Genomic DNA, 19,434 nt, shown 5'->3' with positions numbered 1-19,434 from the left:
AGTTGCTCCGCTGTGACGGCCTTCAAACGAGTCCTTCGAAGGATGCAGCCCCTGAATTGGGACACACTGACTGCCCACAGACTGTGCATGGGCCTTTCTCTCGCTTCCGGGGTCTACATTTCCGGTCTAGAGGGATGGGTCTGGCTGCAGACGGCTGGGCGAGCTCCAGATGGGGCAGGAAGTGACGTCGCTCCAGCCTCTGCAGTTTAAGTGAATAAAAGCTAAATCAAATATATAAGCCTACTGAGACCAGTTTGTTGGCTAGGTCGGCTAGTAAGCTAGCATTTAGCTAGCTATTTAGCACTTAGCTAGGTTACTATCATATGAAATATTGGACTTTATCTAACCAGTACAATTTAGTCTATCTTGGAGATGCAATTAGTGTCTTCACTTATCGGTTCGCTAGCACTGTTGCTAATCCTTCAATAAGTCAATTCTTACAAAATGTAATATATGTAATATATATATATATATATATATTGTCTTAATTATTTTTACTGTTGTAAGAGATTAGTATTTGCAGCATCTGTTACTGACTGATGTTCGTTACATGATGCTGCCATCAGTTTATTGCTTTAAAGCAGAGCATAAATGATATTGTGGATGTATATACCATATACCATATAAATATATGTGTGGATGAAAGTATATATTAGTGAACAAGCAGTGGATGTGTAAGGACACAGTGGAGGAGAAATTCAGTAAAGTGTCTGGAGAGGAATAATTTATAATCATTTCATAATTGTATCATAAAGAGCTGAACTGATAAATCAAGACGAGCTTCTTTGTGAAAGCATGACTGTAGACCTTTTACTACAGAAATAAAAAATAACAAATAAAAAAAGTGCTAACTGAACATAAATACAGTTTCCCCAAGATTATCGATATTAATATAATATAATTGTTTTCCACCAAAAGCACTCTGGTTCTTGAACCAGTATCATTGTTTTACACTAAAAGAACTTTGATTGATTAGAAGAATTAGGTTTGCAAACCAGAACAGTGCCAGTTCCACATCAGAGAAAAAGCTGGGTCAGTATATGGATACGGACAAAATATAGCTTACTTTTTATAATTTCATGATAAATGATGGTCTGGTGCACTACTTGCCAGTAAGCTAGCACACACCACATGTGGGATGCTGCGGTTCAATTCCTGCTCTCTCTTTCTGCAGCATCTCCCTCTTTCTGCTGCATTTCCCATCTTCCCAATTTTAATGCATCTCCCTCTTTCTGCTGCATTTCCCATCTTCCCAATTTTAATGCATCTCCCTCTTTCTGCTGCATTTCCCATCTTTTTAATGCATCTCCCTCTTTCTGCTGCATTTCCCATCATTTTAATGCATCTCCCTCTTTCTGCTGCATTTCCCATCTTCCCAATTTTAATGCATCTCCCTCTTTCTGCTGCATTTCCCATCTTCCCAATTTTAATGCATCTCCCTCTTTCTGCTGCATTTCCCATCTTTTTAATGCATCTCTCACTCTTTCTGATGTTTTTGCAGGAGCTCAGACTGCGCAGCCTCTCATGCTGCTGTTCTCTCAGCACTTTTTTTCTGTTGTCATCTCATCTGTGCTTAAAGTTGCCTTTGTTGTGGGGGGCTGTTGATACAACATCTTTGCCAGTCTTTCCTCAAAAAGTGAAGAAAGACATCTCCTTCTCCTGCTTCAAAATTTTCTGCAGCTGCATCTCCTCCTCTTTTTGCTGTTTTTACTGGAGCTCAGCCTGAGCAGTCTCTCATGCTGCTGTTCTCTCAGCACTTTTAATTTTTTTTATGCTTTCATCTCATCTATGCTTAAGTTGATACTACGGCTTTGCCAGTCTTTCCTCAAAGTGAAGAAAGACACAGGCTGCTCTAGCTGCAGAGCTGCTTCTCCTCCTCTTTCAGCTGCATCTCAATCTCTTTCAGCAGCATACAAATCTCTTACAGCTGCATCTCCTTTTCTGCTGCATCTCCTATTTTAGCTGCGTCTTTACTCTCTTTTAGCAGCATCAAATATTCGGTCATCTTCGTGTCATTCTTTATCATCTGCATTTCTTTAAATTGTTATCTCAAATTTCTGCAGCTGCATCTCATCCTCATCTTTTTGCATCATCTCAAGCTCTCTCTTCTGCATATCAACCCCTTTCATTTTTTTCATCAGCATCTCCTCTTTCAGCTGCACCTCCTGCTCTTTCAGCTGCATCTCCTCTTTCTGCTGCATCTCCTTTCCTTTCATCAGCAGCTCCTCTTTCAGCAGCGTCTCCTCTTTCAGCCGCAACCTCTCCTCTTTCAGCTGCAATTTCTGCTCTTTCAGCTGCATCTCCTCATCTTTCAGCTGCACCTCCTGCTCTTTCAGCTGCATCTCCTGTTTCTGCTGCATCTCCTTTCCTTTCATCAGCAGCTCCTCTTTCAGCAGCGTCTCCTCTTTCAGCAGCAAACTCTTCTCCTTCAGCTGCAATTTCTGCTCTTTTAGCTGCATCTCCTCCTTTTTCAGCTGCATCTTCTGTTTTTTCAGCTGCATTTCCTCCTCTTTCCGCTGCATCTCCTCCTCTTTCCACTGCATCTCCTCCTCTTTCCGCTGCATCTCCTCCTCTTTCAGCAGCATCTCCTCCTCTTTCCGCTGCATCTCCTCCTCTTTCAGCAGCGTCTCCTCCTCTTTCAGCAGCGTCTCCTCTTTCAGTCGCAACCTCTCCTCTTTCAGCTGCACCTCCTGCTCTTTCAGCTGCACCTCCTGCTCTTTCAGCTGCACCTCCTGCTCTTTCAGCTGCATCTCCTGTTTCTGCTGCATCTCCTTTCCTTTCATCAGCAGCTCCTCTTTCAGCAGCGTCTCCTCTTTCAGCAGTAAACTCTTCTCCTTCAGCTGCAATTTCTGCTCTTTTAGCTGCATCTCCTCCTTTTTCAGCTGCATCTTCTGCTTTTTCAGCTGCATTTCCTCCTCTTTCCGCTGCATCTCCTCCTCTTTCAGCAGCATCTCCTCCTCTTTCAGCAGCATCTCCTCCTCTTTCCGCTGCATCTCCTCCTCTTTCCGCTGCATCTCCTCCTCTTTTAGCAGCATCTCCTTCTTTTTCCGCTCTTTCTCCTCCTTCCTGCGGCATTTCCGGCCGCAGATAATTTTTTTCCAGCACACCATAAACCCCATCATGACCGCACAGAAACGAGTAGAGAGCTCACTGTGATATCACCGACTTTGCGGCTCTATTTACACCCAGTGTGACCTCACGCGTTCTAATGGGCGGGGCCATTTAGAACTTCGCTCGTATGACGTCACGCGCCCTAATGCTTGTGTGTGTGTGCGTGCGTGCGTGCGCGCGTGCGCGCGTGTTTTTTTTTGTTTTTTTTTTATCTGAATCTAATAACACATGTATGTAACTAGTCAAAACATGTACTGTTCAAATTCAGGCATCTTTAATTACCAGTTAATTGGCAGAAATAAGGGCTATTCTTTCCCTTCTCTATGTTTGTAGTAATTAAACAAAATAATAGAAAGTATAAAACACAATAAAATAAATATCACACAGTTAATAAAAAAAAAAAACTCTAGTAGTTTACTGAGTGTATCAAAGCTATAAAGCAAATAAGGTCTAGATTCAAGTGTCCTTTTCAGTACTTTCATCAAACAAACAAAAAACAACACAAAAATTGCAGGCTTCAATCAACAATAGAGGGGACTATCTTTAGTACCTTTTTCAGAAAACAAATATACAGTCAAATAAATACCCAAATGGAAAGTCAAGATACAAAATTAAATAGCTAGATATTATGCAGTACCCCAATTTAATGGCTAGCTTTAATTTAAAAGTTATAAATAACTAGCTAACCTAGCTTTAATTTATAAGTTATACATAACTAGTTAAACTAGCTTTATTTATAAGTTATAAATAACTAGTCAACCTAGCTTTAATTTATAAGTTATAAATAACTAGCTAACCTAGCTTTAATTTATAAGTTATAAATAACTAGCTAACCTAGCTTTAATTTATGTTATAAATAACTAGCTAACCTAGCTTTAATTTATAAGTTATAAATAACTAGCTAACCTAGCTTTAATTTATAAGTTATAAATAACTAGCTAACCTAGCTTTAATTTATAAGTTATAAATAACTAGCTAACCTAGCTTTAATTTATAATTTAAAACTAGCTAACCTAGCTTTAATTCATAAGTTATAAATAACTAGCTAACCTAGCTTTAATTTATAAGTTATAAATAACTAGCTAACCTAGCTTTAATTTAGAAGTTATAAATAACTAGCTAACCTAGCTTTAATTTATAATTTAAAACTAGCTAACCTAGCTTTAATTCATAAGTTATAAATAACTAGCTAACCTAGCTTTAATTTATAAGTTATAAATAACTAGCTAACCTAGCTTTAATTTAGAAGTTATAAATAACTAGCTAACCTAGCTTTAATTTATAAGTTATAAATAACTAGCTAACCTAGCTTTAATTTATAAGTTATAAATAACTAGCTAACCTAGCTTTAATTTATAAGTTATAAATAACTAGCTAACCTAGCTTTAATTTAGAAGTTATAAATAACTAGCTAACCTAGCTTTAATTTATAAGTTATAAATAACTAGCCAACCTAGCTTTAATTTAGAAGTTATAAATAACTAGCTAACCTAGCTTTAATTTAGAAGTTATAAATAACTAGCTAACCTAGCTTTAATTTATAAGTTATAAATAACTAGCCAACCTAGCTTTAATTTAGAAGTTATAAATAACTAGCTAACCTAGCTTTAATTTATAAGTTATAAATAACTAGTCAACCTAGCTTTAATTTATAAGTTATAAATAACTAGCTAACCTAGCTTTAATTTATAAGTTATAAATAACTAGCTAACCTAGCTTTAATTTATAAGTTATAAATAACTAGCTAACCTAGCTTTAATTTATGTTATAAATAACTAGCTAACCTAGCTTTAATTTATAAGTTATAAATAACTAGCCAGCTTAGCTTTAATTTATAAGTTATAAATAACTAGCCAACTTAGCTTTAATTTATAAGTTATAAATAACTAGCTAACCTAACTTTAATTTATAAGTTATAAATAACTAGTCAACCTAGCTTTAATTTAAAAGTTATAAATAACTAGCTAACCTAGCTTTAATTTATAAGTTATAAATAACTAGTCAACCTAGCTTTAATTTAGAAGTTACAAATAACTAGCTAACCTAGCTTTAATTTATAAGTTATAAATAACTAGCTAACCTAGCTTTAATTCATAAGTTATACATAACTAGTTAAACTAGCTTTATTTATAAGTTATAAATAACTAGTCAACCTAGCTTTAATTTATAAGTTATAAATAACCTAGCTTTAATTTATAAGTTATAAATAACTAGCTAACCTAGCTTTAATTTATAAGTTATAAATAACTAGCTAACCTAGCTTTAATTTATAAGTTATAAATAACTAGCCAACCTAGCTTTAATTTAGAAGTTATAAATAACTAGCTAACCTAGCTTTAATTTAGAAGTTATAAATAACTAGCTAACCTAGCTTTAATTTATAAGTTATAAATAACTAGTTAAACTAGATTTAATTTATGTTATAAATAACTAGCTAACCTAACTTTAATTTATAAGTTATAAATAACTAGCTAACCTAGCTTTAATTTATGTTATAAATAACTAGCTAACCTAGCTTTAATTTATAAGTTATAAATAACTAGCCAACTTAGCTTTAATTTATAAGTTATAAATAACTAGCTAACCTAGCTTTAATTTATAAGTTATAAATAACTAGCTAACCTAGCTTTAATTTATGTTATAAATAACTAGCTAACCTAGCTTTAATTTATAAGTTATAAATAACTAGCCAACTTAGCTTTATTTATAAGTTATAAATAACTAGTCAACCTAGCTTTAATTTAAAAGTTATAAATAACTAGCTAACCTAGCTTTAATTTATAAGTTATAAATAACTAGTCAACCTAGCTTTAATTTAGAAGTTACAAATAACTAGCTAACCTAGCTTTAATTTATAAGTTATAAATAACTAGCTAACCTAGCTTTAATTCATAAGTTATACATAACTAGTTAAACTAGCTTTATTTATAAGTTATAAATAACTAGTCAACCTAGCTTTAATTTATAAGTTATAAATAACCTAGCTTTAATTTATAAGTTATAAATAACCTAGCTTTAATTTATAAGTTATAAATAACTAGCTAACCTAGCTTTAATTTATAAGTTATAAATAACTAGTTAAACTAGATTTAATTTATGTTATAAATAACTAGCTAACCTAACTTTAATTTATAAGTTATAAATAACTAGCCAACTTAGCTTTAATTTATGTTATAAATAACTAGCTAACCTAGCTTTAATTTATGTTATAAATAACTAGCTAACCTAGCTTTAATTTATAAGTTATAAATAACTAGGTAACCTAGCTTTAATTTATAAGTTATAAATAACTAGATAACCTAGCTTTAATTTATAAGTTATAAATAACTAGTTAAACTAGCTTTAATTTATAAGTTATAAATAACTAGCTAACCTAGCTTTAATTTATAATTTATAAATAACTAGCCAACCTAGCTTTAATTTATAAGTTATAAATAACTAGGTAACCTAGCTTTAATTCATAAGTTATAAATAACTAGCTAACCTAGCTTTAATTTATAAGTTATAAATAACTAGGTAACCTAGCTTTAATTCATAAGTTATAAATAACTAGCTAACCTAGCTTTAATTCATAAGTTATAAATAACTAGCTAACCTAGCTTTAATTTATAAGTTATAAATAACTAGCTAACCTAGCTTTAATTTAGAAGTTATAAATAACTAGCTAACCTAGCTTTAATTTATAAGTTATAAATAACTAGTTAAACTAGATTTAATTTATGTTATAAATAACTAGCTAACCTAACTTTAATTTATAAGTTATAAATAACTAGCCAACTTAGCTTTAATTTATGTTATAAATAACTAGCTAACCTAGCTTTAATTTATGTTATAAATAACTAGCTAACCTAGCTTTAATTTATAAGTTATAAATAACTCGATAACCTAGCTTTAATTTATAAGTTATAAATAACTAGTTAAACTAGCTTTAATTTATAAGTTATAAATAACTAGCTAACCTAGCTTTAATTTATGTTATAAATAACTAGCTAACCTAGCTTTAATTTATGTTATAAATAACTAGCTAACCTAGCTTTAATTTATAAGTTATAAATAACTAGGTAACCTAGCTTTAATTTATAAGTTATAAATAACTAGGTAACCTAGCTTTAATTTATAAGTTATAAATAACTAGGTAACCTAGCTTTAATTTATAAGTTATAAATAACTAGCTAACCTGTAAGGTCGATCTTTTTTTTTCACCTGATGTTTTATATAAAAAATAAGCAACAGGAAACCAAATATTATATAATTTAATTGCAGCACTGTTTCCAATCTTTTGGCTGAATTAACACACTCATTAATTATCAGTGACTTGTGTATGAATGCTATAAATTCACTGATAGTCTTACACAAAGTTAAGTAAAGTTTAAGGGTTTAGTTTACTCAGCACACTTTATAACTAAGGCTGTATCTCTGAAAGCATTTTGTTCTTAGAGTTTTAGAGCTGTAAAATTGACTGTAGGGGGAAGGCAGTTAGGCATTCTCTGCTGTAGGGCTGTTAGCCAGAGGCGATATATTTGCATCTCCTCTTTTAGCTGCATCTCCTGCTCTTTCAGCTGCATCTTCTTCTCTTTCATCAGCATCTCCTCTTTCCGCTGCATCTCCTCCTCTTTCTGCTGCATCTCCTCATCTTTCAGCAGCATCTCCTGCTCTTTCAGCAGCATCTCCTGCTCTTTCCGCTGCATCTCCTCCTTTTTCAGCAGCATCTCCACCTCTTTCCGCTGCACCTCCTCCTCTTTCAGCAGCATCTCCTCCTCTTTCCGCTGCATCTCCTCCTCTTTCAGCTGCATCTCCTCCTCTTTTAGCTGCATCTCCTCTTTCTGCCACATCTCCTGCTCTTTCAGCTGCATTTCCTTCTCTTTCATCAGCATCTTCTCTTTCTGCAGCCTCTCCTCTTTCTGCTGTATCTCCTCCTCTTTCCGCTGCATCTCCTCCTCTTTCAGCTGCATCTCCTCCTCTTTCAGCTGCATCTCCTTCTTTTTCCGCTCTTTCCAGCCGCAGTTTTAATGGGCGGGTCCATTTCGAACCCGGCTCTTATGAGGTCACGCACCCTCATGCGCGCTTGTGTGTGTGCGCGCGTGCGTATGTGTGAGGAAAAAAAGAGAGCGGATGAAAACTATGACTATGATTAGTAGTTTTCTAGAACTACACTCTTAGCAATGTATTCACACCCTTAATCAGAAATGTGCCTTTTATAAATAGTTTGTAAAATAAAAATACCACCTTAAATTATATACATGGGCCCACTTCAAAGAACACGGTCATAAACAACAGAATTAGCAAAGAAATTAACTAAAACTTAATGGCCGCTTCACTCTAAATGAGCAGAAATAAAAGTTTATTATTAACTTAACTTTAGTTATTAACATATTAACTAAATCCTGGATTAAAAAAAAAAAACTAAAAGGAGACAACATTTCGTCGGTTTTGGGGAAATTGACAAAAAATATACAGAGTTTAGGAGTGGATACAAGCGCCCTGATTGTAGTCAGAAAAACAAGCTTTTCAAGTTAAGCCAAGAACTGAAACGAACCTAAGATAATTTGACACATAGAAAAGGCTAATACCCGAGGCTACACGTACCTAGCCGAGCTGGCTAAGCTAACAGAGCTAACAGAACTTCGCTTAGAGAGTTTTTCCCAGCTTTATCCACAAGCACACTATTAGTATGGATGTCAGTGTCCTTAAAATTACCGGTCCGGCAGTTAATACTGATTGTTAGTGAATTTAGTTCACCCAGTGAGGAACTTTTTCCTCCTGCCTCTCCCGTGCTGCTCCTCCCGCATCTCCGCCGTTCTCTCTCCCTCGTTCCGGGGCCCATCCCAATCCTCTACTCTACCCTTCACCTGTGCACTTCCCCCTGAGTAGATCCCTTACTCACTTTTAAGTGACCTTTTTGCACACAAACAGACAATAAATGAAATATGTACTCGGTGCTGCTTTTCTTTTCTTTTCAAACTATTTACACAAACACAATGACTATTATGAAGATGTTAGTACTCTTTTAAAGCATCAGTATGAATTTATGTGGATTTATTTATTACTGTATAGAGTATGGGCAACGACCAAATGGTGCATTGCATGCTGGGTAGCGCCCGCCATGTTTTAAAACACAAAATCAAAACAAATGGACCCTGTGATAAGCTAAACAAAAAGCAGAGGAGCTTTACCTTGAGAAAATTGCTGGAATTAATGGGCTTGAGCTTGGCCTTTTGCTTAGTGTGGTGTATTATAAGTTATGACTTTCTAACCTAGCTTTAATTTATAAGTTATAACTAGTTAACCTAGCTCTAATGTATAAGTTATGACTTCCCTACCTAGCTTTAATTTATAAGTTATAACTGGCTAATCTAGCTTTAATTTATAAGTTATAACTAGTTAACCTAGCTCTAATTTAAAAGTTATGACTTTCCTAACTAGCTTTAATTTATAAATTATGAATAACTAGCTAACCTCGCTTAACAGGACAGAGTGTTGAGATTGACCTCCTTAGTCATAGTTACAAGGACTGAGTAAAACCCAGGGGCACAACTAAAATATGTATTTTAAATTAAATATGATGGCTTTATTATGAAATTAATATTTTTAAAGCATGGAATTTGAAGTCAAACAACAATGCAAAAAAATGTACATCTCTGAAGGATTTTAACAATTATATTCCATGGTAAAGTGTATAGTTTGAGAGTGGGGACAAGTAACAAATGTTAATTTTTATTTCAGAGTTCTAAGTCATTTTTATTAATGTTTTTAATCACATATCTTACTTTTGCATTTAGATCAATGTATTTCTCCTGAAAGGCGGGACTTTATCCTTGCACCGTGATTGACGTTAAGAGATTTCCTATTCACAAAGAGGTCCATTCCAGATCCATTTTCCCCAATACACTTATAAACCTTTTCTCTATTATTGTAATCTGACATATATAATTGTTACACTCGCATATATAAAGCTTCATTTCATTCCACCGGTCAATTTTTTATCAATAATTGCAGTTTAAATTTGAATTTAGGCATCTTAAGTCACTGTGTTTTGCTGTTTTAATTTACATCAGGAGTTCGTAACCTTTTTAACTTGTATTCTCCAGAAAATTTTGCGACCCCCATCATTGGTAGCACAAATAAAATGGTTGGGCCTGCATTAAGGCACAAATATTTTCTATGCATGGCTTACTAGGGGTCAGGAACAGGCGCAAATCATCTTTCATGTTGAGACGGGCTCTGTATTAGGTTTTTAGATTGTGCAGAAAATCCAGATTCACAGAGAAATGTTGATCTAAAGGGGAGGATTTTTTTCAGTGCCATTGAACTTAGTGCTGTGAACTCCGTTAACAGTAAAATCCAGAAATCAGGCAGAGAGCATTTTTCGCCACATATCCCACACCGCAGTCGTGCATCCTCTCCATTGCTTGTCTGTGTAAATTTCTATGTCATGTACTTTTCATCATATGTTTTCTGGAAGCTCGACCTTCTAAAAAACGCTCCGTTTTAATCCAGCCTGGACTTGCAGAGCTGCGGCGCATATGTGTGAACCTGAATCGGCGAATGAGTCAGTTTGCATCAGCGAAAAGATACTTTATTCAAAAAAGCAACCAATTTTACAGCATGTGGTTTCCTTGAATTAAGCCTGAGAATGAGTCTGTTTGATTCAGTAAAGAAAACCAAAGTTTACTGCCCAAATCTGATTTGTCTCTAGTTTAGCTGAGAAAACGTGACCCCCCTGGAAGTATGTCCCGACCCCCAGGTTAAGAACCCCTGATTTACATTAACATGGTGGTTCAATCATCCACAATTCAGAACAGAACGATCTGTTATAACAAAACTGTCCAGAAACACATGTTTCCCTTGTAGAACGGGAGCCAGTGATGGGAGTTCCTTCCTTGACTGACAGTCCAATTCTCCCTCTAATCCTCTTCAGTAAATGTCAGCCACTGTTGTGAACTGGCCGGTGATAACATGCTCAGATCCAGGTCTGGGGGCGGGTGTGTGATGTGAGGGCTGGAGCTGGTGATGTGTATGGCCTGCATGTAGACGGGTACAGTATGTGGGTGATGGACAGGAGGCGCTCGTGTTAAACTGGACTGAAAAACACAAGCTTACATTGTTTGGCCTGTTCCAGGGTGACCCTTGTCCATCTCAGCGTCCGACACAAAAGCAGCTGGAGCTGGAGGCTGGAAGTGCACTAGTGCACTGTAGTGAAAAGCAGAGTAATACTGGTTATACTGTGAGGGGGTTTTGTTCACTGGGAAAATACTGTTTTGGTAAATGGGTTTGCTAAAGGCCTGCACAAAAATCCACTTCCACTACCTCTTTATGAGGACATGCACTCAGGGCCCTGTTTTACACAGTGTGCAAAGTGCCTTAGTTGTTTAAATAGCAATGGTGCTTGTGAATATACAGATCTGGAAAAAATTAAGAGAGCACTTCAGTTTCTGAATCAGTTTCTCTGATTTTGCTATTTATAGGTTTATGTTTGAGTAAAATTAACATTGTTGTTTTATTCTATAAACTACAGACAACATTTCTCCCAAATTCCAAATAAAAATATTGTCATTTAGAGCATTTGCAGAAAATGAGAAATGGCTGAAATAATTAATAATTGATTAATAGAAGGCTTATATTACCACCCACAGTGGACAGAATTGCCCATGCAAACAGACAGTCTGTGGCAGAAAATAGATTCCAGTTTCACATTTAATTCAGGAGACACCAAACACATAAACACTAACTAAAGTTATATAACACTGACCTATAAATAGCTCCTTCAATATACTGCCAAGATAGCAATGTACATCTGAGTGTTGACGTCTGTCTAGGTTGTATTCAGTCAGTGGAGCACCTCATTTCCAGACCACCATGCTCATCAGAGACACCATAAAAGTGATGAGTTTCTTTGATTTTACCAAATTGAAAACATCTGGAATATAATCAAGAGGAAGATGGATGATCACAAACCATCAAACCACCAAACTGAACTGCTCGAATTAGTTTTGGCACCATAAAGTTATCCAAAAGCAGTGTGTAAGACTGGTGAAGGAGGAGAACATGATGCCAAGATGCATGAAAACTGTGACTAAAAACCTCCAGGGTTATTCCATCAAATATTGATTTCTTAACTCTTAAAAAAACTTTATGAATATGAACTTGTTTTCTTTGCATTATTTGAGGTCTGAAAGCTCTGCATCTTTTTTTTTTTTGTTATTTCAGCCATTTCTCATTTTCTGCAAATAAATGCTCTAAATGACAATATTTTTATTTTAAAAATTGGGAGAAATGTTGTCTGTAGTTTATAGAATAAAACACAAATGTTCATTTTACTTAAACATAAACCTATAAATAGCAAAATCAAAATAACTCAGAAACTGAAGTGCTCTCTTAATTATTTCCAGATCTGTATGTGTAAGTATGATGGTGGGTGGGATTTAAATATTAATATGAACATTAATGAGCGGGGTGTTGATTTAAGAGACTGGACTGCGGTTGACTCCAGGCAACACCGGCCCATCCTGAGCATCTGCATGTCTAACATCAGGCTCTGCTTACAGGAGACAGGGGGAAATAGCGTTCAGTTACAGTCATGCTAACAGACATGCAGTTAGCATGCTATGAATGCTCTGGGCTAGCGGAACATGTTCTGCTGGTCCTTAACAGTTGAGCAGCTGCTGTGATTAAGCAGATGCTGCAGAGCGTTCATACCTTATTAGCTTCCATACTGAGAAGCAATGAGCAGGAAAATAACACACTGGGAAAAGTATATATATATATTAAATATATATTATGTCTAGACTAAGCTTTGGGAAATAATTAGTGTCCCAAAATTAGTAAAAAAAATATATTCAGTTATAAGTTTGGTGTTTTGTGGGGTATAAAAGTTAATGTTTTAAGACAGCGAACCGCTAAACCTCAACCAGCCCTGAACTGAATTCCTGTTCCTTTTCACCTGAGTACTGATCAGTTTCACCTGTTTTCTCCTACCCCTGTTTGTGTAAACTACTATCCAATTTGTCTGTTTAGCTTTATTAAAAAAAAAAACTTTTTTGTCATTCACATCACATGTGGTACATGAGGTGGAGAGAAATTGTATTCTCATGATCCAGTTTACACCCAAAGAGCTATTTTAAAATAGATAAATATTAGACAAAATAAAGTATAATAAAAAACACAATAATAAAATAGATGAGATAAATACACAGAATAATATAAAGGAGTAGGGAAGTAACAGCAACAAAAGTGATATCCCTGTTTGATATCTGCTATTGGTCTTTCGATTTTTGTTTTATTGGGTTGTCCCCTTTCTTTTTGATTGGTTTACTATCTTTGGATTTTTTTTAAAAGTACCTAATTTGACTAGTTTTGAACACTATTTTGACTGTGCCCTATATTAGTGATCTATAGGCAGGCTGCCAACCAGTGTGACAGTGTGTCATTTCTATCGTAACGACAGGAAAAGTACACCTTGTGCTGCTTAAAAAGCAGGAAAGGCATGTACTAATTCTCTTCATTTTAAATCGTCGTGTTTTAGGCATTCGGGATGGGCGATATGGCCCTAAAATAATATCACGATATTTCATGGTATTTTTCGCGATAACGATAAGCTTGGCGATATGACTAAACACTTAAAAAAAACGATTTCAAAAATACAATATACACTGCAAGAAAAAATAAATAAATAAATTTTAGGGTAGAATATCGTATACGAAGTTTAAAAATGTTGACGATATTATTGTGTACGATACGACATGGCACACCCCTATTGGGCATAATGTAAAATAAACCAATCAGCGTGTCACTTGCCATTGCCTTTGAGAGCCAGTTTTTTTTTCTAACTTTGGTGGATTGCTATTTTAACAGTGCAGCTATCTGAACATGTCCAGTGCTTCTTAGTAGAGGAAACTGAGCTGCTCGTTCACACTGTGAAGGTGCACCAGCAGCTCATTTACAAGAACAGTAATGCTATTTTATTCAGTATTCTGTTTATTGTTGGGTTCATGCGTGTGTATCAAGCAGGGGTGTATGCATGTTGAGTGTTGAGTGTGTTGCCAAGGTAGCAATGAACATCTGATTTTTTTTTTTACATCTGTCTAGACTGTATTCAGTCAATGGAGCACCTGTGTTTTCTGTTGCCAAGATAGCAATACCAGAAATTTACCTGAACACTCCTCACATCCAAACCACTGCATCCATCATCAGTGTAGATATATTTAGAAGCACTGTTGCTATTTAAACGATGCATCAGAAAGGCATAAACATAGACTATTAGCAGGGTGTACGATAGCAATGAGCGTCATGATGCATGGGCCCAATATCTGCTCACTCTGTGTGGAGGTTTTCAGTTATCTGTAACATACTTGCTTATATGGTTTCTGACACTGAGAGATTTCTGAATTTTGTCGTATTGGTGGAATTTAAGCAATGGGGTAAAATATGCAAATTTGATTAAACTGTTTTTTTGCTAAAACGCCGACCACCTGCTGTATGGAGTTGGACAGTGTGTGTGTGTGTGTGTGGTGGTGGGGGTTATTTGCTGAGAATATTATTTACTCTGGGTGGTTTGTATGGTGGAATCATCCAGAACAGACTAAATGAATTGGTAATCTGTGTGTTGGCATGCGTCGGCACGAATCCAACTGAGTTCTGTTGTTTTTAGGAGCACCTTCATTAATATATAGAGACGGGAAACTTCACAGGATGAGGGGAAAAAAAGAACTTTCTTAACTTTTAGTGGAAGTCAGTATGAAAAGATTTTATTCTATGATTTTATGTTTTGGAGCATTTCTATTGGTCTATCCTTCATTACATACACTCGTACCAGCACAACAAACACTAACACCTTATGCACCAGCATTTATTTTTGCATAATGGTACAATATACAAACATTTTGTTACTATCAAATTTTAGAACTATATACTTGGTGAAAATAGTGAAAATGTTATATCAAAGGACTTTGGGCTGCAATTATCTATACTTAAAAATAGCTGGCTAAATGGTTCTTCACTTTATTCCATGATTTAGAGAACTGTACTCATCTGACTGCATTGTTCCAAGGGTAAAGTTTGGTAGAGGGGGGATAATTATGATTGTGTAATGGTACAATATACAAACATTTTGTTACTATCAAATTTGATAACTATATAATTCATCTAATTTAATCACATGACTTTGGGCTTTACCTAGCTATACCTATAAATAGTTAGCTAAATGGTTCTTCACTTTATTCCATGATTTAGAGAACTGTACTCATCTGACTGCATTGTTCCATGGGTACAGTTTGGTAGAGGGGGGATAATTATGATTATGTGATGGTACAATACACAAACATTTTGTTACTATCACATTTTAGAACTATATAACTAATCCAATTTAATCACAGGACTTTTGGCTTTGCTTAGCTATACCTATAAATAGCTGGCTAAATGGTTCTTCACTTTGTTGCTTCTCATAATCTGGATTAGAACATTACTCAAACATTTGCTCATTTACTCAAACTCTTGATGAGTTCAGCACAGCTGTTAACTGAAAGACCAGATAATGCCGAATGCAGCTGTAAATATAAATTTAAAATGAACCCACATCTGACACTGAAAAAAACAGAAACCCCAAAGTCTTGCATGTGTAAGTCGCCACTGGATGCCTGGCGGGCTGTCGGTAATAATGTGAGGCGGATCAGAGCGAGAGACGGAGTGAAACAGAGGTAGGTTTAATTGCTAAAGAAAGGCAGGCTGTGGATATTCAGCCGAACTTCCGTCTGCTCCAATTACTGCCCGAGCCCCTCAGGGTTTCATACCCACCGAGGCCGAGCTCAGACCCCCTCTGATCTGTGAGCCGCTTCCACCGTTTCTCATGTATTTACACATGTCTGCACGCTTTCGGCCTTCGCTAACCTCAAACCGCACTTCTGATTGGTTGTCATCATGCTAACTTCAGACGATGCTGTCGCTTCAGTAAGTTCCTGCTCCAGTGGATGCTGAAGGTTTTGGGTTTTATGGTTTTATTTACGCTTTTGCTTTCAAAGAAATTCTTATTTAACATTTAAATCTAGCCTAACAAGCTGAATGTCATTTGTTTTGGATTATCCTGCTAAGAAAATGAATTTAAATTGAAACAATACTCTTTCTATTACATTGTTCTACCAGCAGGGCTGGGCGATATATTGAGATGTAAAAAAAATATCGATATATTTTCATATGCGATATAAGACGAGACAATATAGTGTATATCGATATAGACTACGCCGCATTACAGTGAGCCCCTTCAGTTCTCCTGCTGTCTCTCTGTACAGCCTCACTTAGCCCCGCCTCCCTCACACTAAACACACAACCCCTCCCCTAGCCCCGCCTCCCTCACTCACTAAACACACTACCCCTCCCCTAGCCCCGCCTCCTTCACTCACTAAACACACTACCCCTCACATAGCCCCGCCTCCTTCACTAACTAAACACACTACCCCTCCCCTAGCCCCACCTCCCTCACTCAATAATAATACTACCCCTCCCCTAGCCCCGCCTCCCTCCCTCACTAAACACACTACCCTTCCCCTAGCCCCACCTCCCTCACTCAATAATAATACTACCCCTCCCCTAGCCCCGCCTCCCTCCCTCACTAAACACACTACCCTTCCCCTAGCCCCACCTCCCTCACTCAATAATAATACTACCCCTCCCCTAGCCCCTCCTCCATCCCTCACTAAACACACCTTCCTCTCCCCTAGCCCCGCCTCCTTCACTCACTATACACACTACCCCTACCCTAGCCCCGCCTCCTTCACTTACTATACACACTACCCCTCCTTTAGCCCCGCCTCCCTCCTTCACTCACTAAACACACTACCCCTCCCCTAGCCCCACCTCCCTCACTCAATAATAACACTACCCCTCCCCTAGCCCTGCCTCCCTCCCTCACTAAACACACTACCCCTCCCCTAGCCCTGCCTCCATCCCTCACTAAACACACCTTCTTCTCCCCTAGCCCCGCCTCCTTCACTCACTAAACACACTACCCCTCCCCTAGCCCCGCCTCCCTCACTCACTATACACACTACCCCTTTCCCTAGCCCCGCCTCCCTCACTCACTATACACACTACCCCTACCCTAGCCCCGCCTCCTTCACTCACTAAACACACTACCCCTCCCCTAGCCCCGCCTCCCTCCCTCACTAAACACACTACCCCTCCCCTAGCCCCGCCTCCTTCACTTACTTTTTTTTTTGCTTAAGCACTTTAGATGCTCTTTTTCCAAAAGCACAATGTATTTTTTATATATCCCTTGTTTTTTAGGCTACTTATAATAAGTATAATTTGAAATGACTTTTAGTTGTTGATTATATAAAGTGCTGCTAGAACTGCTAGGCTACTCTAATATTTAGGATATGGCGCTGAATTATAAAAGTACCAATATAAAATTTCGAACATGTATCTTTGTCTCAAAAGTATCTTTATGATATTACCTTATAGGATGAAAAAAAATTGAGATATATATTGTATATCGCAATTCTGAAAAAAATATTGAGATCCATTGATCCATATCGCCCAACCCTATCTACCAGTTGCATGTTGCATTGGATTTTTGGGTCATCCCAGCTAAAAGAGAATGTTATAAGTACATTAAGCGATGTTTATTTGTATTATAAGGTTCCAGCCAGGTTAGCCTACAGACATAATGGGCCCATTCTTACACCACAGTCAACAGTCTGTGTTCACGCCTTGCCCTTGCACTGTTAAAATAAGGCATTCAATAACTGTCCTCGTTTTTCATATCGCTGCATTTTTCTCTTTTTTGTGACTATGAAAAGATTTTTTTTCTTTGCACTCAGTGCTCAAACTGAAAGAGTGAAAGTATCAAATAAAGAAAGTTTCTTATATTTATTTATTAAATTTCTCAGTGACTTTTATTCCCTCTCCCACAGCGCGAGCCCCTGCAGCACACGCTCTTTACTCGAACCTGAAAAAAGCACTGAAGAAAAGAGCTGAGTGATTTTACAGCTCTCAGTACTTCCACTTCCTTCACTGTCGGGCTCTTTGTTGACTCACAGTTTACGTCATTATGTGGTTTTGTGTTCTTCTGCTTTATGCTGCAGTTTCTGGATTAAACCTCAGCGGGAAAAACATTTAGGGCCTTTAGGTCTTCAGAAATATATATCATATAGTACACTGCAAAACATCCATTGGCGAAAACTAGACAAAATAAATGTAAATTAAGACATTTATGCTTATATTTAACAAATATATCTGCCAATGGGGTAAGCAAAATTTTCTTAGTAAGACTATTTTTTCGTATCTTTTTTTTTCTTTGATTTTTGAAGTCTCAAAATCAGTGAAGAAAGACTTAAATCAAGCAAAACTCACCTTACATCTGGACACAAGTATCAGAATAACTCGATTGCTGACTACTTGTGTGTATTTTAAATTCAAATGACCTAAAATAAGGTGAAAATTCGAAGTAAGATAATAATGTTTAGTAAGATAATTATCCCTAAAATAAGCTAAATAATCTAATTTTTACAATTCGTAGTCTTATTAGAGAAGAAAATAAGATTTCTCGCCTTAAACATAGAGAAAATCTTTTTTGCAGTGTACACACTGTAATAGTACCAATAAATATTACAACAGTACTCTTAATATCAGTATGGGTCAGAACTAATAGTTGCTTAGGTTCAAATCTTGAATCATCTTATCACAAAATTGTCCAAGACTATGCTTTTTTGTGAATTTATTTAAATAAATTCCACACAGTATCCTTTTTTTCTGTAGAGTATACACTCTAAAAAACAGAGGTACGAAACGAGTACTTTTTTGTACTCAAAGGTACACTCTTCATAATTGTACCCACAAAGGTACAATATTGGTCTTAACAGGGTCAGATTTGTTCCCTCTGAAGTACAAAGTAATTTCTAACAGCAATAAGTACAAATTTGTACCATTTAACCAGACAAAAGGTACATTCAGTATTCTGTATCACTGTACTAATAAACAGTATATATTTTATTTGCACATTTTTTATTTGAAAGCCAGACAATTTTGCATCATTAAGTTCTTGACACATATTTAGTTGATGATAATGTTTATAATCTATATGATCTATACTTGCATAAAAACCATGGGTACAAAAAAGGACTTTCACTGAAAGGTACTTTTTTGTACCTCAATATAAGATACAGCCCCAGAGACAAGCTTTCTACTCTTTTAAGTACAAATCTGTACTTACTTTTCTTAGTGTGTACAATTAAACATTTGGGTCTTTTGGCCAAATCCTCGCTTTAAACCCAGCTAACAAATTTTGGAAAACGTTACAAAAAACGTTACTCAGTGCGTTTAATCCGTCAGGCT

At 36.1% G+C, this 19,434-nt stretch overlaps 2 protein-coding genes across 3 annotated transcripts in view; one reads left to right on the top strand and one right to left on the bottom strand.

The window, feature by feature from the left end:
• Nucleotides 1–19,434, top strand: part of glra3 (glycine receptor, alpha 3) — a 152,560-nt gene that overhangs the window by 21,118 nt on the left and 112,008 nt on the right. The gene's annotated exons all lie outside the window — the stretch shown is intronic.
• On the bottom strand, nt 499–8,406 carry LOC111196494 (golgin subfamily A member 6-like protein 6). The gene is made up of 2 exons (XM_049481399.1): nt 7,842–8,406; nt 499–3,014 (listed from the first exon to the last, which is right to left on the bottom strand). The coding sequence occupies exons 1-2, from the start codon at nt 8,082–8,084 to the stop codon at nt 2,037–2,039; spliced, it is 1,221 nt and encodes a 406-aa protein (XP_049337356.1). The 5' UTR covers nt 8,085–8,406; the 3' UTR covers nt 499–2,036.

This window comes from Astyanax mexicanus, chromosome 7 (genome assembly GCF_023375975.1).
Source record: "Astyanax mexicanus isolate ESR-SI-001 chromosome 7, AstMex3_surface, whole genome shotgun sequence".
Lineage (NCBI taxonomy): Eukaryota > Metazoa > Chordata > Actinopteri > Characiformes > Acestrorhamphidae > Astyanax > Astyanax mexicanus.
This window is presented reverse-complemented; position numbering and strand designations above follow the sequence as displayed.